This window comes from Oryctolagus cuniculus, chromosome 3 (genome assembly GCF_051225735.1).
Source record: "Oryctolagus cuniculus isolate XC-2025 breed Fujian yellow rabbit chromosome 3, ASM5122573v1, whole genome shotgun sequence".
In the NCBI taxonomy this organism is placed as follows: domain Eukaryota; kingdom Metazoa; phylum Chordata; class Mammalia; order Lagomorpha; family Leporidae; genus Oryctolagus; species Oryctolagus cuniculus.
Window position 1 is genome coordinate 143,804,555 of NC_142869.1, and position 26,677 is coordinate 143,831,231.

General features: G+C 40.3%; 1 protein-coding gene and 1 long non-coding RNA gene across 15 annotated transcripts in view; one reads left to right on the plus strand and one right to left on the minus strand.

Moving 5' to 3' along the window:
* The window catches only part of MAGI2 (membrane associated guanylate kinase, WW and PDZ domain containing 2), a 1,587,879-nt gene extending 1,581,791 nt beyond the window's left edge, over positions 1 to 6,088 (minus strand). For 4 of the 13 annotated variants that reach the window (XM_070071223.2, XM_070071215.2, XM_070071218.2 and 1 more), the window contains exon 1: positions 5,357 to 6,084. In XM_070071223.2, coding sequence (XP_069927324.1) covers positions 5,357 to 5,657 — 301 coding nt within the window. In that variant the 5' untranslated portion in view covers positions 5,658 to 6,084. Of the gene's footprint in view, positions 1 to 5,356 lie in introns of all 13 variants that reach the window. The other 9 variants (XM_070071219.2, XM_070071216.2, XM_070071226.2 and 6 more) reach the window with 5 other exon arrangements.
* Positions 5,392 to 26,677, plus strand: part of LOC127491646 (uncharacterized) — a 153,696-nt gene continuing 132,410 nt past the window's right edge. The window contains exon 1 of one of the 2 annotated variants that reach the window (XR_016231718.1): positions 5,392 to 5,528. This is a non-coding gene — a long non-coding RNA (uncharacterized LOC127491646). The remainder of the gene's footprint in view (positions 5,529 to 26,677) is intronic. The other variant, XR_011387402.2, reaches the window with a different exon arrangement.

The following is a 26,677-nucleotide window of genomic DNA, read 5'->3' on the forward strand; positions in this document are numbered from 1 at the left end:
CATGGGAGGGAGGGAGAAAGAGAAATATTATATTCTTAGAATGGTATCTATGAACTATATTGAATAAGTTCTCTTTGTATTAACAGCACATTAGCATTAGAATTGTGTTGTAATTATCATACATTTGCTGACCCTCAGAATCTAATGTATTAATAAATTCATTTAAAAGGAAAATAAAAAATACTTTGGATAAATATATTTAAAAATAATGTTACCAGCCCACAATGACCAGTATATTTGGACTAACTTTTGTTAAATTTACATAATGCTTTATACTTACCAAATACTACATGATTTAAATATATAACTTCTTTATCATTCTTAAGTACTATTACTACCCAGGTGAGATAATTTGTTCATAGAGCTAGCACTAAATAGCATACTCAGGATTCAAACTCAAGTAGTCCACTTAGGAGATCAAACATTTCAACAATATTTCAGCCATCTCCCGGAGCAGAAATGATTCTGACAGGGTCTGCTACGCATTTGAATGTCACTGTTTAAACTATCAGCAATCAGAGATGTCAAATGTGAAAAATATTTTTCATTATGAAAGTGAATGTATAAGTTTCAAGCAACTAAAAAGAGAAATGAGCATAACAGGTGCACCAAAAAGACTGCACAGTGTAAATGTTAAGAGCAGAGATAGTGGCATTTAAATGCTTTCACTGTGATTGCACCCAATGACTACTCTCACTCAAAACAATATAAAAAAGGTAACGTTATGTTCAAAACTCAAGGTCATTAAATGAAAGATCTCTAGGAGTGAAATCTCAATGGAAAGAAGGGGACATAGGCCGGTGCCGCGGCTCACTAGGCTAATCCTCCACCTTGTGGCGCTGGCACACCGGGTTCTAGTCCCGGTCAGGGCGCCGGATTCTGTCCTGGTTGCCCCTCTTCCAGGCCAGCTCTCTGCTGTGGCCAGGGAGTGTAGTGGAGGATTGCCCAAGTGCTTGGGCCCTGCACCCCATGGGAGACCAGGAGAAGCACCTGGCTCCTGCCATCCGATCAGCGCGGTGCGGTGCGCAGGCCGCAGCGTGCCAGCCGCGGTGGCCATTGGAGGGTGAACCAACGGCAAAGGAAGACCTTTCTCTCTGTCTCTCTCTCTCACTGTCCACTCTGCCTGTCAAATAAATAAACTCTTATAAAAAAAAAAAAAGGAAAGAAGGGGACATCAAAGAAGGAGGTACCTTTCTTTGAAGGGAGGAGAGAACTTCCACTTTGAATATGGCCTTGTCTGAATAAGGTCGGAGTTTGTGAACTCAAGAGGCTTCCATAGCCTTGGCAGCTCATGACAAGAGCCTTGGGTGATTACTGACATCATAAACAAGAGTGTCAATTGTTAAATCAACAACAGGAATCACTGTGCACTTTCTCCCCATGTAGGACCTCTGTCCTTAATGTGTTGTACTATGAAAATTAACGGTAAAACCAATCTTCAAAGAGTATTTTATACTTTGTGTGTCTGTGTGGGTACAAACTGTTGAAATCTTTCCTTAATATAGAGTTGATCTTCTGTATATAAAGATAATTAATAATGAATCTTAATGAAGAATGGGAGGGGAGAGGGAGTAGGAGATGGGATGGTTTGCAGGTGGAAGGGTGGTTATGGGTGGAAGAACCACTATAATCCAAAAATTTTACTTTTGAAATTTATATTTATTAAATAGAAGTTTTTTATTTAAAAAAGTCAAGGTCACATGGTTTAAATTATCTACATATATAGAAAAAATACAGTGGCACCCTTCATAAATTGTGCCCAGAGAGAACTGTCTCATTAACTTTGTTCTAAAACATTCAGGATACTTTATTTCTAAAATAATGAACTAATACAATTTTAAATGATTGTGTCTATTGAACAATAAATTTCACATGTCCCACATTTCAAAATAGGAATGTCAACCTTTATTGGCAAAAAAATTGACATCATTTGTTTTTACCTTTCCAAATAAAAGGCACAGAGGTTTAGCTCTATGATACTAGCCTGAAGCCAGTCAAGAAGAAAGCATGACTCTTAATAAATGCGGATCTACTTTCCTTTGAACGTGTATTCGAAAGAAAGAATAGGAGGGAAGCAGTACATCTCTAAAACTGAATTTCAAAGACCTTATTTTGCCCATCTTCCACATGGGAGGAATTAGAAAATGCTTTTGTCCTTTATTTTCTATTGCTTGATATTGAATGGGAAACTATGTCCAGGCTATACAGGTCCAGATGTGATGTTAGATGTACTAACAGCCAAAGTGCCAGGAATGTAGGACACAATAGTCCATTTGGCTGGCTGCTATGAACTTTAGTGTCAAAGGAAAAGAAGAATGTTTAACAACTTAGCACAGATCTCAAAATGACTGAAGAAACTTTCTTCAGTTGAGTCAGATGTATTAATAAAATAATGAAACACTAAATTACTGCTGCATAACTTAATGAGGAAAGTTTAGTATGATAAATGAAAAGGCTAGAACTTATTAAAAATAATCTGATACGACAATAAATTATACTTTCCATTTATGGCTTATTGTGTCAACTAAAAGCACACAGTTCAAATTAAAAAGAAAATACTTTGAGTTTAATTAAATAGTAATTAAAATTGTTTTGAAAGTATTTAAACAGTGTAGAAAATCCACAATACATCTATTTTGTGTAGTACATCTTGAAAATCCTAGTAGTTTACCTTCTTTTAAAGGTGTGATAATTTAAAATTATGATAAATTTAATGGAAAATTACTCAAGTAAATAAAAGCTAAATAATGCAATTTCATCTGCTGCACTTTTTATTAATAAGCTTGTTATTAAAATCTTTCATTTCTTTACAAAACCTGCCAGGGTTCAGCTAATTTACATGGAGTTTCAGTATATAGCCAATGTCTCAATGAATATTAAAAAATCAATCTCATTAATATCTTAAAATACAACTGCTAAACAATCCACATTTCATTTTTTTCAACTGCTAGTTTTTTGGCTCTCCAGAAATGCAGTCACTGAGCCAAGAATTTTTAAATGATTTTCCAGCAAGTGAAATCTGTACCCAAACCCAAGACACTGTGGAACTATATTTATGGTTTTTAAAATTTAAAAATAAATAAAATAAAACCATTATTTGACAAAGAATGAATTCAACAAGGGAATGGTTTATATGAATCATCATATATACAGGATACATATATATACAGGATACATATATACATATGTATATACATATATATACAGCATACATATATATACAGGATACATCATATATACAGGATACATATATATACACAAAGCACTTATAAAAGTTTACAAAAGTATTACATATTCCACTAAAGATGAAAAAGCAGGTTTTTGTGTTTTTTTTTTTTTTTGTCAATAGTGATTCAAGGGGTGAATCAGGTTCCCGTGGAGTCTCTGTGAACATAATTTCAAGAACCTATCACCAATTAACCAGTGAAACTTGGAACTGAGCAGTAACACAGAATGTAAAGATTTTCACTTAAATATATTACTACCTACGTATGTATTTCCTGAGTTATAGAAGTAATAGTATTCCAAATAAAATACAGAAGTTGAGAGAGTATCTTAGGCCAAATCATGGAGGATTTTAATGCTATCTAGCTCATGTGCCCATAAACGGTCATTTTGGCAACCGCACTAATGGGAGCCTCAACTTAAGGTACTGCTCAGATTTCTGGAAGGTCCTAACAGAAAACGGATCCTTTAATGAATGCAAAGATAAAGATGCTCCATCTTTTAAATGTTTCCCTGTTTTCGTCTTAGTTTTGTCCTGGGAACTATTACAGGATAGCCAGAATTTCCTTTCTTACCTGGTATCTTTCCAACATTTAATAACTGCTTTCATACCCTTATTTTTCCATGTTGTCTTTCCCCTGAATTTCATAGAATATATGATACCAAATAATTCCCTTATTTGCGTATTCTTCAGCGTCAGGCAGTCATCGTGATGACTTAAAATCAATGTTTCCCTTAGCCTCCGTTCTACTAATACTCAAGAATCCCCACTGTCATTGCCTTGTGGGGCAATTAACACTTCAGAAACTTTGCCGGACTTCTTTTTCTCTTGTTTACCTTTAAACAAGTGTTTTTGCAGAACCCTTTTCTAGCTAGGAACATCCCCTTAATAGTGTTTCTCTGTAGTTGATCATGCCAGGGGATTAAATGGTCGTTGAAAGCGCAGGCAATAGCAGGCTTGATTCCACCTCTGAGGGTCAAACAACATCAGGTGGACAGCCACCCTCCAGACTGACACGAGAGCGCTCCCCTACACACACACCCACGCTGCCCTGGAAACGTCCACTGAAGCTGGGAGAAAGTGTGCAACCGCGCGAGGAAAACAGAGATCCACTTTATTCTAGCTCAAACTGCCCTCCAGCCAAACTTGCATCGCAGTCTTTCCTCCCTCAGGACCACAATTTTCTTGCGAGACACGAGAGAGTTACTGAATAGAGTTCTGCAAGCATCCACACACGACACAGCCTTCCGCGGAAGCCCATCAGAGTCAGCCTGGAGCTGAAGGCGCCCGAGCTGCAACCAACGGGCATCCCCATCCCACTGCTCCCCCTCAGAAACACGCCCCCTCCAATCCCGCGGGCAGGGGACTCCCACCCCGCCAGGGCAGCCCCCAGCACGGCGCGCTCCAGGAAGCAGCCCCGCGCTCGCCCGGGGCTCCCCGAGCGGCGCCCGCTTCCGGAGCCTCCTCCCGGCGGCCGCCTGCCGGCCGAGGGTGCGCGGTGGGGTTAGTCAGTGCGCACGTGACGCGCGCGGTGCCCACATGACGCCACCGGGGCGGGGGAGGGGGCCCGGAGGGTGAGGCAGGGAAAAAGTTACAGAAGATCCGTCAAAGCGCCCCAAGCCATGCGTCCCTTCCCTGCATCGCCAGCCAGTGGCACGGGGATCCCCCGGGGGACAGTGGTAGGGGGAGACCTCGGCGTCTCCAGGCCCGCGCGCCCCACCGCCCTCTGCTCCTCAGAGCCCCGCTGGGGATGCCGCGGCACCCTCCAGTTGCCTCTTCCTCTTTGCCCCTCTCCTTCCCTCCTCCTCCTCCTCCTCTCCTTCCTTTCTCCCATCCCCAGATCTCTTCATCCACTGCGGGCGATGCCACTGACGCACATTCAATTGGCCTCAGGAGGTCAGACCAGGCCAGGCACCTTCTGCAGCCGGGGGTCTCAGTACCCAAACAAAGTTGCACTTCACCTCGCAAGCCGCACTAACCCCTCCGCGCAGCCTCCCGGAGGACCTCGGCGGACCCCACCCCAGCGGCGCGCCACACACCCCCTTCCTAGGCGCGCCCACCCTGCCCCTCGCCCCGCCGCCCCCCAGCCGTCCCGCCGGCGGCGCGGCACGAGCCGGCCGCGGCGCTCACCTTGCTTGACACACTTGAGCCGGAGGGGGTCCTTGCAGTGCTTGATCACGGCCAGCACGTCCCTGATGGTGAGCCCCGCCACGGGGGTCTCGTTCACCTCCAGCAGCAGCTCCTCCGACACCAGCTTGCTGCCGCTCTCATAGGCCACCTTGCCGGGCTTCACCTCGCCCAGGTAGGGAAACTGTCCGTTCTCGGCGCCCCCCTTCAGCTCGAAGCCCAGCTGGCCCTCCGGGTTCCTGCCAATGACACTCTCGTGGACTTTGCTAGTCCAGTGGCTTTTCTTTTTCAAGCTTTTGGACATGGCAATGGGCTGGGTCGCCTCAGTTCCAGGGGCTAAGGGGCTCCTTTGGAGGGTTGAGGAGAGGGGCTGATAGGGGCGCGAACAGGGATGGAGGCACGGGAGGGTGGGGGGGCACGGGGGTGAGGAGAGCAGACTTCGCCTTCCTCCCAGCTCCGCTCGGCGCTTTGCCTCTTCTTGGGATGGAGTGTGGACGAGAAACGGGGGGGGAGGATGAGAGAGGGACGGCGGGGCAGAGGTGGGAGAGCGAGGGTGAGGTGGTGCTGTCCCTTGAATGACACTCAAGGCTGTGGCCCCGCAGCAGAGGAAGCTGTGGCGGCGGCGGCGGCGGCGGCGGCCGGAGCAAACCGAGCGGCGCTGGGAGCCGGCGCGTGGGGGTGGGGCAGAAGGGTCGGGAGCCGGGGGCCACTCCTGCGTGGTGCGCGGGGCGCGCGCGCCGGCTGTGTTGTTAGCGGATATCCATGGCAGCCGCGGCGGCGGGGCCCGCGCGGGAGCGCGTGTGTGTGCGCGCGCGCGCGTGTGCGTGTGCTTGTGTGTGTTGTACTGTAAGGGCTGAGGGGAGACGGCAGCAAGGCCCAGGAGGAGGGGCGCTTCGCCGCTGTCGCGCTCGCTCGCTCCCTCCCTCGGCAGCTTGACCCGGTAGTGAAGGCCGAGAGAGGGAGAGAGAGAGAGAGAGTCTGGGTCTCCCTGGCAGCCTGAGGGAGGAGGCGGGAGCCGGGAAGGAGGGGAGCCGAGGCCCGCTAGGAGGAGGCCGGCGCGGACCTAGCTCGGGGCTCTGTGGCAGCCCCCGGGCCGCGCTCGGCCGCCGCTGAGAGAGCTCGCGGACCCGCGCGGCCGACGCGTCCGTGAGGAAGTGCGGGGACGCGGCTCGCGGTGGCCGAGGAGAGGGGAAGGAAGGCCTGGGAGCTCCGCGCTGCTAAGCTGGGACTCTTGGACTCTGGGCTTTCACAGCCACGTAGTCCGTCGCGGAGCCCGAGCAGGGCAGAATCAGGGAGACGGCGGCTGCTGGGCCGGACCTGCGGGCGCAAGGCGAAGCAGCTTCACGTCCCCAGGGCGGCGTTTAGGCGCGGGGGCCGGGCTTGTCCGCTGAAACGCGGTGCTGGGGACCCCAGGGTTACAAGGGCTTGACTTTCCCGCTTAGCAGCGACGGAAAGCGAGGGGCTGCTGGGCTGGTGCTGCAGGAGTGGAAAGGTGAATCTGGGACCTGCGGCGCAGGGTGGGTAAGGACGTACCAGTGGGACTGGTACTTGGGCAGAAACCTTAAGATGACCTGGCCCGAGAAGCCAATGCTACCCAGAAAGGAGAGCAAGCGCCGAGGCGGGGCTAGTAGTGGCAGAATCAGGGCGAGCCCTGGGCTGGTTGGGCTCCATCCGGAGCTCTCCTTGCCTTGAAGTTTGCAGCCAAGAGGAGAGGTGAGGGCCAGGGGGGCCCCAGGATGCAGGTGCGCTGCTGATGTTCTTGTGCGCCCTCATTTCGCGCTAGACATTAGGAGGATCTTTTTTCTTAATTCCTGTAACTGGTAAATGAATTTCAATTTGCTTAACTTTCAAATGAGGTGTTTCAGACACACACAAAAGTCGCACACCCACTCATGTCTTTAAAGCAGAGTCTGAAAAGCATTGGGCTGTGAAGGTTCTTGATGTCTGAGATGAAGGAAATGTGGGAGGCAGGCAGTTCAATTTCAAAAATAAAAAAAGGTTCTGTCGACCCAAACAGAAAGACCAGGTTTGAATCCCTCCTCTGCTACTTAGTAGAAGTGTGAACTTAACTAAACCAATTGACCTTTCTAAGCCTCCGTTTCTTTTATTTGGTAAATCAGGTTAAAAATACTAATCTGAGAAGGGTGTGTTGAGGTGAAGTCAGGTAAAACATGCACGGTGCTTGCCAGCAAAGGTGGGCAGGGTTCAGAATAGAAATTTCCTTTCTCTTTCCCTCTTGAGTGGTTAGAACTAGAAAACATCTTTTAAAAAAGAGGTTTTGTTTAACCTATGTCTTTTTTTTTTTTCCAATATAAGCAAACACATCCCCAGTGAGTTGGCTACAACCAGTGAGGATTGATCAGCAAGACAGGGGTGATGCCAGGATCTGAAGCAGAGCTGCAGGAGTACTCAGAAGTAGGTTGTGGTATTTGGGCAGTTGAGTTTAGCATTATGAGGCTTGCTCTTCAACTGGTAATAAGAACTGAGAATTTGTTTAGCAACAGTTACCAGCTACCATGCATGTTTGAGTAATGCATGTATTTATCAAGTTCTACCTGTGCCAGGTGTTCTCACAGTTTTACATGTACTAACTTATTCCTATTAATACCTTAGTGAAATAGATACTGTGATCATCCCCTTTTACAGACAGGGAAATTGAGGTTTACAGAATGAAACTTTTGTGAGGCAACAAGCATAGTTCATGATGAAACTAATACCTATTCAGACCCACTGCATTGAACTCTGTCCTGCATTTACCAAATCTACCAGTTCTGAATACAACTGAGGGTTGGGTCTGCTCTTTTGTGTGGCAATTAAGAAAGAAAGGGAAGAAAATGGAGCAGAAATTTAGCATTAAAATCATGCTGACTCTCCAGAACCCAGGAAAGACATTGACCTGTGCCAATAAATTTAGGCTCCTCTGCCTCAAATCCACTTTTTGCTTCAAATTAGAGCTGGTATATGTAAACATTTCTTTGTTGTCAGCAGAGTATTAGATTTCTTGATGGAATGTGCTCGAGAGGCCCGGCAAATGGAAGTTCTTCTGATTCCAGCGCTTTACTGCTTGCAACTCTGCTGTGGTGGTCAGTCAGTGGCTTTTTGGCCAATGGTGTGCAAGAGACCCATGTTTCATACCCTCCAGAAAATTTGGCAGTTTTCCCAGTGTGTGGCTTCCTCATGAGTCTCACTGGCCTGTCAGTAGGCAGCTTCTTAGCAAATTTTACTGGCAATACAGTGGTGCTTTGCTCAGCAGCCTGGAGTGTGACACCTTCACAGATGTCTTGACATCAAGGGAGCCACATTGCCAGTGAAGTCTGACTCTCAGGCTTGGGAAAGTGGGTACAGTGCCACAGCCTGGAGATAAGTGGCTTCTAGTCACTGTTTCTGAATTTTTTAGTATTCTCATTTTCTAACTTAGTAGCCAATCCCCTTTTATTGAGTAATAATTCTTTTTTTTGAAATACTTATTTTATTTATTTGAAGGAGTTACAGAGAGATGGAGGCAGAGAGAAAGAGGTTTTCCAGCTGCTGGTTCACTTCCCAAATGGCTGCAATGGCCAGAGCCAAGGCGATTAGAAGCCAGGAGCTTCTTCTGGTTCTCCCATGTAGGTGCAGGGGTCTAAATCTTGGGCCATCTTTCACTGTTTTCCCAAGCACATTAGCAAGGAGCTGGATTGGAAGTGCAGCATCCAGGACTCCAACAGCAGCCCATATGGAATGTGGGTGCTGCAGGTCAGGACTTGACCTGCTGCACCACAGCATTGGTCCCGAAGTAATAATTCTTAACAGTAAATTTTCTCTCTTCCAGTGATGATCTGACTTTGATCTCTTGGCTGGGCCTTAACTGAAGACGTAAAGAAGAACCATGAGAACAATATCTTGGGAGCCAGCAATTAGAACTGCCAGAGAGGGCATTGGCTAGTGATAAAGATGCTCACATCCTACATCACAGTTTCTGGCTTGATTTATGGCTCCAGTTACTGATCTCAGCTTACCACCAATGCAAACCTTGGGAAGCAGTTGTGATGGCCTGAGTAATTGGGTTCCTGTCACCATATGGGAGACCTAGATTACTTTCCTTGCTCCTGACTCTGGCCCTGGCCCAGCCCTTTGCAAGCATTTAGCAAATGAACCTTTCTCTCCTTTACCCTTTTTGGATTTGATGTTTGTGTAAAGGAAGAATTATTTCATTGCTGAGCACTCTATGTGCCAACTATGACACTAGATATTGCATGCTATTTCAAAAGAAAACCAGTTTTAGAATCCCAAAAGCTGAGGAGAGAAAGCATTCAATTCCTAGAAATGTTCTATATGGTAGATTCATGTACAGGCACTATCCAGCTCTTCCCTAGGAGACTTGGACTGAATCTCACTGTCCTTCCACTAACTTCTGTGTTCTCCTCCTCATAGCCTGCCCCTGAGACTGTCTTTGGAGAACTGCCCTAAGGCTACTGTGCTGGTCTTGTCTAAATGCACTGCGAACTAGAAAGAGCCATGTAAAAATTTACTTCTCTCCAGGATGCCCTTTGCCAAGGACAGTGCAAATGCTCAGCCCTCTTGTATGTAGTAGCCAGAAAATCTGAGGTCGAATTTGTACCTTAAGACTCCCTGGCATGCTGATGCTAGGAATTTATGTGAAGTCACCTCCTTCCCTATCTCACTTACTTTGGTAATTTCTGGGGCTTTTCTGGAAGCATTTTTATAATAAGTCATCTATCCACAATTTTAATCTAAGGGTGTGATTCTTGGAATCCTGACTGAAGACATTGCTGCTTTTATTTTTTTTCACAGATGAATAAACTTAGACTCAAGTATTTTATATTGCCCTATGTCACACTCCAGTGAGGGGTACAGTTTTGATTCGATCCTCATATGTAACTCTAAAGCTCTTACTACTAACGCTGTGTTACATTGAAAGTCCTAATACTAAGTAGGTTTTTAAGTTCACAGTCTGAACAGTAGCAGTCACAGAACACAGCACTTGATTGATCAACCTATATAAAAAATTTGTTTATATTAGAAATCTGTAAGTGTTTGCCAAGCAAAGATAAGGAATCATGGGCAGTCTTCCTGAAGCATGGTATTCCTTACCTAGACAAATCTTTATCAGAGGTGTGCAGATATGTTTCATTTGTTAGTGGAGAGTGGTAAGTATGTAATGTGTTTTTTAGTCAAGGACTCTCTTGGACATTGATATCAGTTTCCTGTTGTTTTTGTCACAAAGTGCTGCAAACTTGAAAATCTTAGGTGACACATTTCTTTTCTACATTTGTCAAGTAAGTCCAAAATGGATCTCACAGGGCTGAACTTAAGATGTTGGAGGATCTGTGTTCCTATGGGAGGTTTTGGGGGAGAATCATTTTCCTTACGCTTCCTGCTCCTTAGGAGCTGTCCGAATGCTTTGGTGTGTGGCTTGCTATCCTCCAACATCTTCAAAGTCAGCAGTAGCTAGTCAAGTCCTGCTCAGATACTTCATGCTGACACTGACTCTTCTTTTTTTTAATTTATTTTTTATTTAGTAAATATAAATTTCCAAAGTACAGTTAATGGATTGCAATGGCTCCCCCCCTATAATTTCCCTCCCACTCACACCCCTCCCATCTCCCGCTCCCTCTCCCATTCCATTCACATCAAGATTCATTTTCAATTATCTTTATATACAAAATATCAATTTAGTGTATATTAAGTAAAGATTTCATCAGTTTGCACCCACACAGAAACACAAAGTATAAAATACTGTTTCAGTACTAGTTATACCATTACTTCACATTGGACAACACACTAAGGACAGATCCCACATGAGAAGTAAGTACACAGTGACTCCTGTTGTTGACTTAAATTTGACACTCTTGTTTATGGCGTCAGTAATCTCCCTAGGCTCTAGTCATGAGTTGCCAAGGCTAAGGAAGCCTTCTGAGTTTGCCGAGACACTGACTCTTCTGTCTCCTTCTCTTACTTGTCAGGACTGTGGTGAATCCATGAGGCCCATCAAATAATCCAGAACAGTCCCCCCAGTTATTTTTTTTTAGAAAACTTTTATTTAATAAATATAAATTTCAAAAGTACAACTTTTGGATTATAGTGGTTCCCCCCCCCCCATAACCACCTTCCCACCCTGTCCCCCCAGTTTTAAAATGAGCTGGTTAGAACGTCTTGTTCCATCTATAGGTTTGTTTCCCTTTGCCATGTAACAATATTCTTACCTGTTCTAGGGAAGAGGATGTGGTATTCTTGTAATGTAGCTATTATTCTACCTGCTGTAATATTATGATACCACATCTCTTATCATCACTGTTCTCTTAGTTCAGGTTGTCAATACCACTACCCCATAATATTGAGGTTTTGTCTTCTCTATGCATTTACCTCTAGAATCTCTATTGTGTTGCTAGAGAGATGGTTCTGAAACTTCTTCTTTTATACCTCGTGGAGAAAATCCACCAGTGCTGCCCATTAAATACATGGCAAAGTCTTAGCTCTTTGTCTTACTTTATCTTCCCCCATCCTCTTAACCAAGCCTTCAGCCGTGTTTCTCTAATTCAGAACCCAGGGTATTCTAGCTTACGTGAGTTTGACAGGATAAACACAAATCAAAGGAGGCTGCTTTATCATCTAATTTAAACCCCCTGGAATATAGTTAAACACAAATATTTCAAAAGTTAAATGTGATCAAATTCACACTGCCTTGAGCCAGTCTCCCACCATTTTGGTTCTTGGGCAGCTTATTTAGCCACCAAGGGTCAGGCCTCTTTCTTACCTAATCCTTTCAATCTATTGCTTCAGCCATCCTGAACCATGCAGTGTTTGCATGGCTCTCTAGGCCATGGTTGTCTAATTGAAATAAGACCCTCTTTCCCTATTTGTTTGATGTACCCTTACTCACTCTCTCCCTGGGCTACCTTCTTTCAAGAAGACTTTTCTGCCTCTTCTTTCTGCTGCTAACCCAACTCTGGTATCCTTTGTGGAAAAATGACTTCTAAAACTCTTCCACATTTTCAAGTCCATCTTCAATTGCAAGAGTGAGTGGGAGGGGGAAGTGCTGTGGCCTAGTAGGTTAAAGCTCTGCTTGTAGTGCCAGCATCCCAAATGGGCACCAGTTGGTGTCCTGGCTGCTTTTCTTACTATCCAGCTCTCTACTAGTGGGAAAGGCACTTTGGTAAGGGACATAGCTGTCTTAACTGCTAAGCTGAATGTTCATTGAATCCATGTTTATGTTAGATTTACTTAACATAAAGCAGAGTTTCTCAGACTGCCTGGGAAAGCAGTTGAGGATGGCCCAAATGCTTGGGCCCCTGCACCTCATGGGAGACCTAGAAGAAGCTCCTGGCTCCTGGTTTTAGATGGGCCCAGCTTTGGCCCTTGCGGCCATTTGAGGAATGAATCAGCAGATCACAGACCTCGCTCTTTGTCTTTCTCTGTCTCTGTCTGTAACTGTGCCTCTCGAATGAATGAATAAATGTTTAAAAAATAACGTGAGTGGAATTCTTTAGGGATAGGTTTATGTCTTACTCATCTTTGCATTCTTTGCATTTGGCACATTGTTTTGATACAATATAATGACTTAGAATTTTGGTAAGTGGCAGATCTGTCCAAAGTGGTGATGACTGAAATTTTATTTGAAGGCCATCACCTAGGTATGAATTCTTACCTGTATTATTAAATGATTTTATCTTTACACTTATAGCACTTTCTTATCATAAAACACAGAACAGCACATATTGATAAAGAAAAGGCAATATATTTAGCCATAAGGCTGAGGTCAAGAAAAGAAATCAGATTCTCAAAGAATGTGGAACAGCACTTAGACTGGATAGATTAGAGATGGTGGTGGTTGTGTGGTTGTGAGGGTTGTCTTAATGGACAAACTAACCTACTGCAGAGTTTGTCTGGCAATTACCATCAGTAAACTCCCTTCACTTCTATTATGATGGTCACCACAAAAATATTAATTCATATCTTTAAAATTATGTATGTATTTATTTACTTGTGTGTGAGAGACAGCATGAATGAGGAAGCTCTTATACCTGCAATGGGTGGGGTTGGGCCAGGGATGAACCTGGAACTCATCTAGGTCTCCCCTGTGGAATGCAGTAACCCAATCACTTGGCCATTACTGCTTCCTCCCACAGTCCACATTAGCAGGAAGATGGAGTCAGAAACCAGAGGCAGGTATCAAAACCAGGCACTTTGGTATGGGACATAGCTGTCTTAACTGCTAAGCTAAATGTCTGCTCATTGAATCCATATTTATGTTAGATTTACTTAGCATAATGCAGAGTTTCTCAGAATTTTCTGTCAAAATATCTTTAACAGTAATATATTTGCCAATCTCCAGCCAAAAACAATGTTTAGATGAAAATCTGTAGTTTCCATCTAAAAATTCATGCAAAATTTAGATTCTGTTCTGCTGATAGGTTCATATTTATGCTGCTTTAAAATGACTTTCCCAAGTTTTGCCTAAATGGTGTTGCAGGAGGAAACCTAGTGGTTTACAGCATTATTGGCCCAGCTCAGTGACTCTGAGGGTATGCACAATACAAGTCCAGTAACTAAAAATAAAAATACAAGCATAAGTCCTATATAAAATGTGGGCTACAGGGATATGTAAGTGGACAATTTGAAACCTTTCCTCATTTGCCTTACTAAGCAGAGTACAAAATACAAAGGAAAAACACTGAAGTCTGGTTTGCAATGTCTTTTATTGGCCAGAGAGGAGAGGAATGCCATGTGAATGAAACTGTGTTCCAATGTGAAGAACTCGTGTTGAGAAATTCAAGTCTCTGCAAGTTAGTGAGGGGGAATATTTGGGTGCTAAGACTCCTCAAAACACACAAAATTGCATGTCTCATCCGATACCACAGCAATTTACACTATAAAATAAACTACTACAGAGCTAATGTTCTTTTTCTAAAGTCAAATATTTTGGTGTTTGAAATTTTTAGGTTTATATCAGTTAAATTTGCACAAAAGAGCCAGACTATTTCATTTTGGTCTACAATTAATGTTCATTGATTGTGGTTATGCATTTCATTAAACTATATCAGTATTCCTTAGTATTGGGAAGGAATACCAATTCCTCTGTAACTTCAGATTTTACTCTCTAGCAGCACTGTCAGTCTCCCATCCATCTGCAAGAGATCTAGGAAAATGGAGAGAAAAGGGTGGAACAGGCAAAATTTTAAATCTGTGATAATATGAGATCATTGTGGTTGCTAGGAAATTCTAAACAAAGTGACCTTGGCTTTTGGAAAGCACCTCTTTGTGAGAAATTCATGGCCCATGCAGCATATCCAGAGTGGAGAAAGAGAACTGCAGTAGGAAATAGTTTATGTTATTACTCCATCTTAGCTATAGATCTACTAGTATAAAAAAAATTTGGCTGCTCAGGAAAAGAAAACATGAAAAAAATGTAGGTAGATACAGTTCTGTCACTTTAGTCATTCCAGTAATTTATGTAAATGATAATGAGTACTTTAACAAGAATTTTTAATGCTTTTGTTATTCAAAATAGCATAAATATGCAACAGGATGATATTTTTTGGACCTGGAAATATATTCCATTTTATGCAGTCTTATATAGTCATCCTGCTTGAATATCAATGTCTGAATTTATCTTTCTTTTTATTCTTTTGCTTATTCAGTGCCTGTCAATCCTTCATCATCAGTTCACATTTTATTAAACTCAAAAAGACATTTTCATACCTCTTATATTTTTAAGTATTCATTCCTAAATTTTTAAAAATACTTAAAAAATTCAAATACTTTGATTCCAAGCCATCAACTAGCTATATCTTTTCCTTTTTAAAAATGAGCAATTCAATTTCTGTCATTTCTACTTTGTGAATTCTAAATCTTAAAACCAGCATTTAAAACCATCTTTACTGCATTTTTTCGTGTATTTGTACTCCCAGAAAACTATTATGAATCCCTATTTACTTTAAACTCTACTTTTCTCTTTCTAACTGCTTTTATTTCTTTCTTCTCATTATTCCTTCTGCTTTCCAAATTCAGGCCTTAATTTATCTTATTTTTCTCTATAAATTTTCTCAGTGTATGCTTTAAGCTTCTCATCAATTCCTGCCATAAAAATAAAAACAAATTTTAAATATTCTATATGTATTTTAATGTTTATTGCCCATATACTAATCCTGCCTGCTTTTATCTTACTGTTATTGATTTTAAACAATAACAGTTTCCATTCCAAGGAAGTGAAAGTAGAAACAGAATTAAATTATCATGGATTTAATTGTATCAATAGTTTAAAAACTTGAACATGAGAAGTTGTGGGAAGAAAATGAATATATTATATTTTGAAATAGTAAGGAACAGTCTGATATGCTTTTCCATTCTTTGGAAAAACATTATTTTGAATAATTCAAAGAAAATTTCATCATGCTTCCTTAGATTATTGAAAAGAAAAAATGATGGCAACATTTGGAGGCAATGAGAATATAATTCAGTCATACCATTTTAAAGAAATACTATCCAAACATTATTTTATGTTTACAATAATTTTTACATAATATTTTATGTTTACAATAATCTATGTGATTTGGTTTGCTTTGAACAATTCTGAGTGACATAGATGTCTCTCAAAATATGATGGACACAACTTGTTCTATCCCATTCACATACAGTGTTACAAATATGTATACATATTGTGTTATGTATATATATATATATTCTAAATATCATGTGTAATTTCATGTAATCTCTAGATCCATTGAGGCCCAACCATTTTCTTGGATAGATGATTCTTTGGAATTACAACTTACATACAGCTCTTACAGAAAGTTTTTTATTTATATAGAACCAGCTTAAAGTAATGTTGTCTGCTGAACTCTTATGACATACTACCTGAACCTTCTTATCACATTTATTCCTGACTTATAACAGTCAGACTCACTTCTAGGCTATAACTTCTTTAAGAGCTTGACTTAAGTTTGTATGCCTCACAGAGGATGAATTAATGAATGAGGGAAACCACTGTAGTAGGGAAAAATGAGACAGTCAGTTGTATCTATGTGTCAGTTGTATCTATTACGTTAGGCATAGATTCAGCTGGCACTAGCAAAATAGACCCAAAATTTAAAAATGTATTTTAGAAGATCTAGAAGAGTTAGGATATATCATCTGGGAAGGTGATATAATTTTGAGACAGTTGTCTTCCCCTTTTTTCTATCATTGAGAAAAAACTTAAAGGAGCAAAATGGAGAATAAGTGTCTTAATGAGAAAATTTTAGTTAAAGAAAGGAAATCAGGTGGTTTCTTTAAGGCATTTTTATATTACAGTTTCTCTCAATTAGGTCCTAAGGCAATAAAAGAATCAAGAGGTTTTTAAAACCATTGTCTATAATCTCAGAAGGAAAACAGACACTGGAGGAGTCAGTAGAAGATGGGTGAAAAACAAAACTAAATTTTCCAAAGAAGAAAAAGATTAATTTCACAAATATAAACCAAAAAAAATAGTACTTTAAGAGAAAGAAGCAATAATGTGAAGCTCATAGGTTTACTAAGAACAGATCAAATCAGGGGCCGGTGCCATGGCTCACTTGGTTAATCCTCTGCCTGCGACACCAGCATCCCATATCGGTGCTGGGTTCTAGTCCCGGTTGCTCCTCTTCCAGTCCAGCTCTCTGTTGTGGCCCGGAAAGGCAATGGAGGATGGCCCAAGTGCCTGGGCCCCTGGATCCACGTGGGAGACCAGGAGGAAGCATCTGGCTCCTGGCTTCAGATCGGCATAGCTCCAGCCGTAGTGGTCATTTGGGGGGGTGAACCAACGGAAGGAAGACCTTTCTCTCTGTCTCTCTTTCACTATATAACTCTGTGAAATAAATAAATAAAAAGAACAGATCAAATCAAACAATAAACATTTTTATTGATAAAGCACAACATGTTCATTGTGGATTCTTGTTTGACTAATCATTAAGCACTAGTGCCATCATTGTAGTTACATCAGCAGTGAATACTCAGACAAGGCATGCATTGTACTGTTTACTACCTTCAAGTAATGTTTCAGTTTGAATACAGACTGGCCAGAACTGCACATAAAGTTTATTACTTCCCTTTCACAAGCTAATATTTCATACATACTTGCAATTGATTTCTACCATTGCTTGCCTCATTTTCTATTTGTCGGGCATCCCTGAGACTTTTCTAGACATCTAAGTTTTTACTCAATAATTTACTCATGTTGATGCTCTCAGGTTTTCAAAGACCACTGCCACAATTTTAATGTCATAAAATTTTAAAGTATAGAAATAAAGGCCTTTTTAATGATTAAAGTAGACATTTATTTCAAGTAATATCTCTACATACCAAATAATTCTTATGTTGTGTTTCAGGTTTAACTAACTTAAAAAAAAATACATGACAGGGAGCCGGTGTTGTGGCTTAGTGGATAAATCTACCACCTGCAGTGCCGCATGCTATATGGGTGCAGATTTGAGTCCCTGCTGCTCCACTTCTAATAAAGCTACCTGATAATATACATGGGAAGGCAGCAAAAGATGGCCTACGTTTTTGGGCCCCTGCACCCGTGTGGGAGACCCAGAAGAAGCTCCTAGCTCCTCACTTCGGCCTGGTCCAGCCCTAACTCTTGAGGACATTTGGGAAGTGAGCCAGCATATGGAAGATTCTCTCTCTCTCCCTCCCTATTTCCCCCCTCCCTCTCTTCCTCTCTCCCTTTCCCTTTCACCTGTGATTCTGCCTTTCAAGTAAATAAATAAATCTTCAAAAAATATATGAAGACAAATGTATCTACAGATTTCAACTATATGTATGATTACTTCTTTGTCCATTCTCAATTTTCTTACCCAAATAACCTCATTTTATTTAAAAATTTTGCTGTTATCTTTTAATTCTGTTTTCAATGAACTCTTTTAAAAATATTTATTTATTTATTTATTTATTTATTTATTCAAAAGGCAGAAATAGAAGGAGAGCAAGATCTTCTATCCACGGGTTCACTCCCCAAATGGCCACAATGGCCAGGGCTGAGCCAGGAGTTTCATCTGGGTCTCCCACGTGAGTGCAGTGGCCCAAGCACTTGGACCATCCTCCACTGCTTCCTCAAGCACATTAGCAAGAGCTAGATTGGAAGTCGAGTAGCCAGGACTTGAACAGCTGCCAGTTTGGACTGTGGGCACTGCAGGCAGAGGCTTGATCTTCTACTTGATGTAACTGGCCCTGTGAATAACTTCTTTTAGATATGATTCAAGGTAAAATTTATCCTCATATTTTGTCCACTGCTGGCTCTTTCCCTTTTTAAGTCAATATAAAGATAACAGATTTCATGGATTCCATAGGTTAGATACAGTTTCAAGAAGAAAACCACACTTCTCTCCCTCCCCTTCCACAATCCCCCTCCCTTTCTCCTTTCTCTTCATCAGTTTTTGCAAAGGTACAATTTTACTTCACTCTATATTCACAGGATTAATCACTATAATAAAATTTAATATTTCTTTAATGTACAATGAACTTTGCTAAATAAAAATGATATGAGTAAATGCGTATAATTTAAAATTGTGTATAAGTATGTGATAAAGTTTAGCTCATGCACTTTAAGGACAATTATGAATATTTTTACCTGGAGTAAATATTGCTTGTGATATTAACAAGTTACTAATTACATATGCTCTAGAAATTACATTATTCATATCTTTTTACTGTCTAATAGATAACATGCATATATTAAAGTTTTTATAGTTTAGGGATTGCCATTTCAATAAAAAAGTTTTAGATTTCACATATAGGTTTTTAATAAAATGCAGTTGTGCTTCTTACCTTAGACTATATTTAAAAAATTTTAGTTTTTAAAAATTTTTTTATGGCTGGCACCTCGGCTCACTAGGCTAATCCTCCGCCTGCGGCGCCGGCACCCCGGGTTCTAGTCCTGGTTGGGGTGCTGGATTCTGTCCTGGTTGCTCCTCTTCCAGTCCAGCTCTCTGCTGTGGCCTAGGAGTGCAGTGGAGGATGGCCCTGGTCCTTGGGTCCTGCCCCTGCATGGGAGACCAGGAGAAGCACCTGGCTCCGGGCTTCGGATCGGCGCAGCACGCTGGCCGCAATGCGCCAGCCGTAACGGCCACTTGGGGGGTGAACCAATGGAAAATGGAAAACCTTTCTCTGTCTCTCTCTCACTATCTAACTCTGCCCGTTCAAAAAAAAAAAGTTTTATTTATTTATTTATTTGAAAGAGAGGAAGAGACAGAGAGAGACAAAGAATGATCTTCCTCCCACTGGTTCAGTCCACAAATACCTCAGTAGCCAAAACGGGTCAGGTTGAAACCAGGAATAAGGAATTCCATCCTGGTTGCTCTCACGGGTAGAAGCAGTACAAGCAGCCCTTCCCAAGCGCATTTACAAGAAGTTGGATCAGAAGGGAAGTAGCCAGGATTTGAACCAGCACTCAGATATGGGATAACATCATTTCAAGCAGCAACTTAACCCACTGCACCACAACACAGCTCCGAAGTTTCATTTCTACTGTCAACAATATCTTCATAGAAAAACTACAAGTGAAGCTATTTCTTTCATTTGAGGAGTAGGTACATTGAGTTTTTCAGATCAAAATTAAAGAGGCAAAGAAGACTATACATTTATTATGTTTGATTTTGTGACTACAAGGATTTAAGGACTCAGTAAAACGTCTTACCACACAATTTTTAAAAGTTTTTCTCTTTAAGATCTCCAAATATCTTAAAAGATACATTTATTTATTAATATTATAAAGTTACCACTTTAGCAAAGAAAAATTAAATAACTTTTGCCAGCATTAATGGAGATTTTATTTTCTAGTACTTTTCTCTGAAGACAAATGGAGGTCTCTTTCAGGTAAAAAGATTTGCATGTGATATATGATTTAAAAGAAACATTTTTTTCCACTCTCTCCAAAGTACTTCAGCATGTTTTGTCATGTTGCTTGATCATTTTGCACTAGAGATTTATCCTTTTGTGATAGCAAAATGCAAATATCTCTAGAAGAGTCGCTTCTGCTGTACTAGATTCACATGGCTACTAGTGAACAAAATATGTTCATTACAGGATAAAGGGAATGTTGCCAGCTAACAGATCTCTGGAGTCTGTATTACACCAAACGTTGCTTAGCAATTTCCATGATTTTGTCAGTCTAGTTTGCAAGAATGAAAAGACTAGAAGTCAAGAAGGATATGTTACATCAAGTTGTAAAATTGGTATTTATTGCATGTTTCTGGCCTCTGTATTAAAAGCTTCACAGACAATGGAAAAGGAGAATTAACAGGTGGGTATGCTAGGGTGTCACTACTTGGTGGTAAAGGAAAGCTTCTGCTATGGGGTGATTTTTACACCAAAACATTAATGACAAACAGTATCCAGCTGTGCAAAAATTAAGGCAAATACTTCACATGTTGAGGGAAAGGGAAGTATCTCTGCCCTGAGGTGGAAACTGGGCTTTTCAGAGAGTTTGTTATTTCTACTCTCATTAATTTGTGCATTAAATTATACTACCATTTTGGGTAGTTATATTATAAGGACTTTTGCAATTTATTCTGCTTAATATTCAATTCTCCCCTGACCCCTTCTCACAGTATACTTTGCTAAATCATGCCTCCATGAATTTCTATATGCTGTTTCTTCAGCATTCTTTAATACCTATCACTCATTCCTTCTTGCCTCATAAACTATAACAAATCTTTAACTCCACTTCAAGAATTCCTTCTTCAGGAACTGCACTAGTAGTAGGTTAAGCCTCTGCCTACAGTGCCTGGGCCCTGGTTCAAGTCCATGGTGCTCCTTTTCCGATCCTTCTCTCTGTATGGCCTGACAAAACAGTGGAGTATGGCCCAAGAGCTTGGGCCCCTGTATTCATGTGGGAGACCTGGAAGAAACTCTTGGCTCCTGGCTTCTGATCAGCATAGCTCCTGCTTTTGCAGATTTGGGGAGTGAACCAGTGAATGGAAGACCTCTCTCTGTCTCTCCCTCTCTCTTTCTGTAACTCTGCCTCTCAAATAAATAAATAATCTTAACCAAAAAAGAATGCTTTCTTTATGAAGGCTCCTCTCACAGTCTCTTGCACACCACCCATAGAGTTGTTCCTTCTTTGTGTTTTATTGCCTTGTGTATTCGGTGCACTGTATTACAATTTCTTATTTACCTGTCTGCCAGATCACTAGTGAATTTCTGCAGGACAGAGACACTAATTCATTCCTGGGCACACATGCTCTGGCATAATAGTAGTACAACATATTCCTTCTACTTTGTATATAGTATACAACACTAGGAGTATATCAGTTACTCAAGATATCATTGTTAAGTAAATAAATGAATGCAATATCTTTTTGTTACATATTTGACCAATGTAGCATTTATCTTCATAACAGTTTCTAAAAAATGTTTGTTCTAGTTAAAAGCCAATATCCATTAGAATGTTTATCATTGTTTTGTTAAAAATAAACCAAATGTAATCCTTCAGATTTAATACAAGCTAAATTCATGAAAATATTATGTAGACTGAGTACTTTTTGACATACAATTTTCAATTCAATTCTTCTATTTAGCATACTTTATAATAAATTAATAAATTTTCAGCCTGCTTTTACATAAGCTGGCATTGAGAGCCAGTTCATGAAAATCACAATTTAATAGCTTGTTTTATATGGTTTGCTAGTTTCCCTTTTACAGGTACAACAGTAAGTTATATTTGAGATATTCATTACATTGTAATATGGTACTTCAAAAAGTTTGTGGAAATGGGCTTACACGGTAAGTTTATTTTGGTACAAAAATCTTGAACTCCATGCATTTTTTTGATAATATGCATTTCTGAAGACTCCTTGTATTTATCAGAACTTGAAACTTGATGGCCTTTCCAACTCCTAAGAGCTTGGCAGAAATAGAATAGCTGGATATGGAGCTGGAAGGAGAAATGATAGGAGATGTAGCAAGAAAGTTGGGAAGAGGAACCAGTGATTGACTTTCAAGATTTTTCCAATGGCCTGTTTTCAGTTTCAGATTTGCTGAGATAATTAATACCTGTCAAGTGAGGACATTCAGGAGGCTCATTTGGAAAAGTCTCTCTGGTGGGTTCTAATTCTATACAGTTGTGTAAGTGAAATGTCATAGTTACTGTCACAGTGAACTGAGCCAAGAAGATCAAATTAACAGGAGACAAAAAGAAATAAATGTTTTTTCTTTCTCTCCTTACTCATTTACATCTTTCTCTCAGAGTCTCTCTCTCCACTTCAAGATCATGAGAACTGAACAGACAGTGAATTTCCTGTGCTCACTGTACTCTGTTTATATTTCTCTCATTTGTTCTGTCATATGTCTAGAATCATGTTTCCTCACTCCTCAGGCCTGTGAATTCTCCCCTCTTAGATCTTAATTGAGAAGCCTCTTATTTAGTTCTCTTCCCTCTCCTCTTTCTCAAGTCCATTTTCTGTACCTTGGACCTGTTTCTTTTCTTATAGAGCACTTATTAAGATTGAAGATCTCCCTTCCCACATACATTTGTTCCTTTATTACTTACTATCCATCCCCCTCCCTTAGAATGCAGGTTTTCTGGGACCATAGACTCTTCCTGTTCTGTTCCCTGCTATTTTCCAATTTCTAGAACAGGCCTGGCATGCACAGGAACTTGAGAAATACTTTCTGAATGACAGAGTGGGTGAATGGAACCCTTGCATTACTTGCCTAAGGAGAACAAATGCACCTGGGGAAAATGAGCAGAGATAAATTCCCTGGTGATGGACCCCCGGCCCCAGTTTCTGTTTGCAGCTATAGTTCATCAACAACCCAAGAAAGTTTAATCTTCAGACTCCTTAGTTGCCCAGATACCTTCCATGGCCATGCAGAGGTTTTAGCAATGTGTGCAGACTTACAGGTTTTGTCAAATTGATGAAGTCAAATGTCTTAACCCTATTCTGTTGAGACTAGTGTTTCCATTCTGACTTTAGAATGGAATGTTTAGAATGCTTACAATGTTTCCATTCTGACTAAGAATACATTTAACATAAGCTTAGTGACATATATTTATGTGGATCATGATTACTTTTGTACGGAGTTAGGTGATGGCTAGTTACCCTGGTGTAGGGAGCTGGCTCTAGGAGTGTTCTTCCAACTCCCATGTCCAGCAGTCATCATAATTATGTTAGGTGATCTATAAACTAGTTAGTTAACTTTGTGTCCAAAAGCATATAATATTATTTGATATTCCACTACATGAAGTAACATTTAGCGCATTTAGTGTTATGACTCAATGAATATTTGTTAATGTTTATTTATCGGAAAGACAGAGTGACACACACACGCACACACACACACACACACTCCAGGAGAGGGGTGGGGAGAGAGATCTTCTGTCTTCTGATTTACTCCTGAAATGTCTACAACATCCATGGCTGGGCTGGGCTGAAACCAGGATCCTAGAACCTAAACTGGGTCCTTCACTTGGGTGCCAGGGACACGAATACTTGAGCAAACACCTGCTGCCTCCCAGGGTTGCATCAGCAGGAAGTTAGATAGGGTCTAGAGCCAGGCACTTTAATGTGGGATGCAGGCATCTAAAGTGGTGATTCAACCCATTGCATCACAGTGACTGCCCCATCAGTGAGTATTTTTAGATCTAATTTTATGTTCATAATTTTGAACTCTCATTCATAGAGAGGATCTGCAAAAATGTTCAATCTTCAGATTTCTGAAAACCCTGATATGTCTTCTGACTTGAAGGGAAATATTAAGTAGTAATATTTTAGAATAACTGGTTATAAATATAGTTACTACTACTGATTATAAATACAATTATAAATATAGTTACTAAGGTAACAGATATAGGCTCTCATGGAGTGTCACAAAACTTCTCCTTTCATCAATAAATTTCTATATTTACCCATGTACTTTCCTTGATATGTTTTCAGGTAACCAATTACAGTTTACTTATTTAATTAATATACCATAATGGATCTTTTGGCAGGCCAAGTGAAAAGATTTTATAATGAAATAATACTATAATAAATAATAATATCATACAATAATATCAATGAAATAGATGACAGAAGAGTTGCATTAAAATAACAATGAAGAATTGGAAATACATACTTAGTGCATGAACATATTATTTTTTTTTTGTCTATGAAGTTTTCAATATGTTGACACTTGCTAAATGCCTAAGGAGATAGATGTCTAAGTGACTGATGTTTGTTCTAGGCTTTACTAATAGACGAGGAGAAACTTGTACTGTGTTGGTTCTCCTTAAGTCAGTGGTAGCACATTCCATAATAAAATTTTCTGAATGAACTAAACCCACAAATAAATATGTCGGCTTTTAACATTAGTCCCTTTATTCATTTATTTTTAAAGTTTAAATCAGTGTGGACTTTTAGATTCTATTTAATTTAATATACTAAAGTTTACTACCAGATGTAATAAATTAGAATCCACTGTGTTGAATCCACTATGTTGTATTCAGAACAGTGTAAGGTAACAGCTGGGCAGAGGAGGAAAGGTAAATTGAGAAAATACTAGAGCATCTCTCTGGGTCCCTCTCTCATCAGCAGGTCCACCTTCCCGAGCATGACTGATGAAGTGAATGCAGAAGCTTTAGTTCTGAATGAAGCTTAGAATTTTTATTATTGCTGTGGCTACATCTATCAGCTTCAAAACTGAAATAGTTGAAGAGACTCAAATACCAGGAGGATTTTGATTATTTAAAATATCTGTGGGGACCAATCAAGATTTATTCTAAGAGGAAGAGAAGAATTAACCAATTTATTAGATTTCAAGGGGGAATTATCAGAGAAAACAAAGTTTTGTAATGATCTTAATTTGCCAATTCTGCTTCTTCAAAATGTCATATATTTCTATATCCATATATCACTCATATCTAAATATATACATTTATCATATAGAACACAATATCTTTTGCAGAATTTTCTTGCTTTTAAAATTTTTTTGATCATTCTCTTACTTGCATTTTTGTGTATTCTTTCCCCTTCAATTCTTTAGCTGTAAGCAACTAAATGTGAAGTATGTAAATACTAGAATCTACCTACTTTCCTTTACAAAGAGTTTTCACAAGTTCATGGAAATGCATATTATGAAGAAACTATATATTAATTTGCAAAAGTCTTTGCACCAAAATAAGCTCATCTTTTAATTCCATTTATTTCCGTGAACATTTTGATGTATCCTCATATAACTGAAGAAAAACTAATTTTATCTAAACCTCACCTGTCATATGGTATATTTGACACTGTATCATACTTGCATGTAAATCTTTATAAATGAAAATCATGTCAAATCAACAGGAACAGAACTACATTTAAAAATGTATTCAATAGGATGTGTATGATGAGGTAGAATTAATTCTAATTGAATTCATAAAGGATTTGAAATTAGATGTAAATTTGTAATATTGAATTACATTAGATGTGAATTAGTATTAGATTTGCATTCAGAAAAAATGTACTATGTTCACTTATGAGTACTATTTAGACAGAAAGTTAATATAGATCTTTCTATCTTTTCTTTCTCTTCTCTTTTTCTGTCATTTAAATGTCATTGAAAAACCTGTCCATCCTTGTTTATGAATATTAAAAATCGATTTTGAAAAATTTAGAGAATCTAATATTTACATTTCAGTGGATATTGGATATAATTAATAAGTCAATTATTTATAATTGCAGAAAACTATTTCTTAAGAGGTCATAATTTTAAGGCTTTCAAAACTAGTATATCAAATAATGAATTTTAGACAGTAAGTCTAGTAAAGAATATACATGTGAAGAAACCTGATGCTATCACTATGATCCTGAAGACAAAACACAGTCCAAGGATTGGCTACCTACTGGTCCTGAGCAAATGTCTTGTCAACAGCTTTTAAGATGCTCAAAGCATTTTTTTATTGACTTTCTTTAGACGCAAAAGATGATAATATCTGCTTTTTGGGAGAATGTTTTGAGAAAGTGAGCCAAGGCTTTAGTATAAAAAGACCCAGAAATGACCACCAGAAAGTCTTCATCACAATGCTCCTGCTCATTCTCCTCATCAAACAAGGGCAGTTTTGTGAGAGTTTCCAAGGAAAATCATTGGACATGCACCTTATGTTTTTTTTTGTTGTTGTTGACAGGCAGAGTGAACAGTGAGAGAGACAGAGAGAAAGGACTTCCTTTTGCCTTTGGTTCACCCTCCAATGGCCGCTGTGGCCAGCACATCACGCCAATCCGAAGGCAGGAGCCAGGTGCTTCTCTTGGTCTCCCATGCTGGTGCAGGGCCCAAGGACTTGGGCCATCCTCCACTGCACTCCCGGGCCATAGCAGAGAGCTGGCCCTGGAAGAGGGGCAACTGGACAGA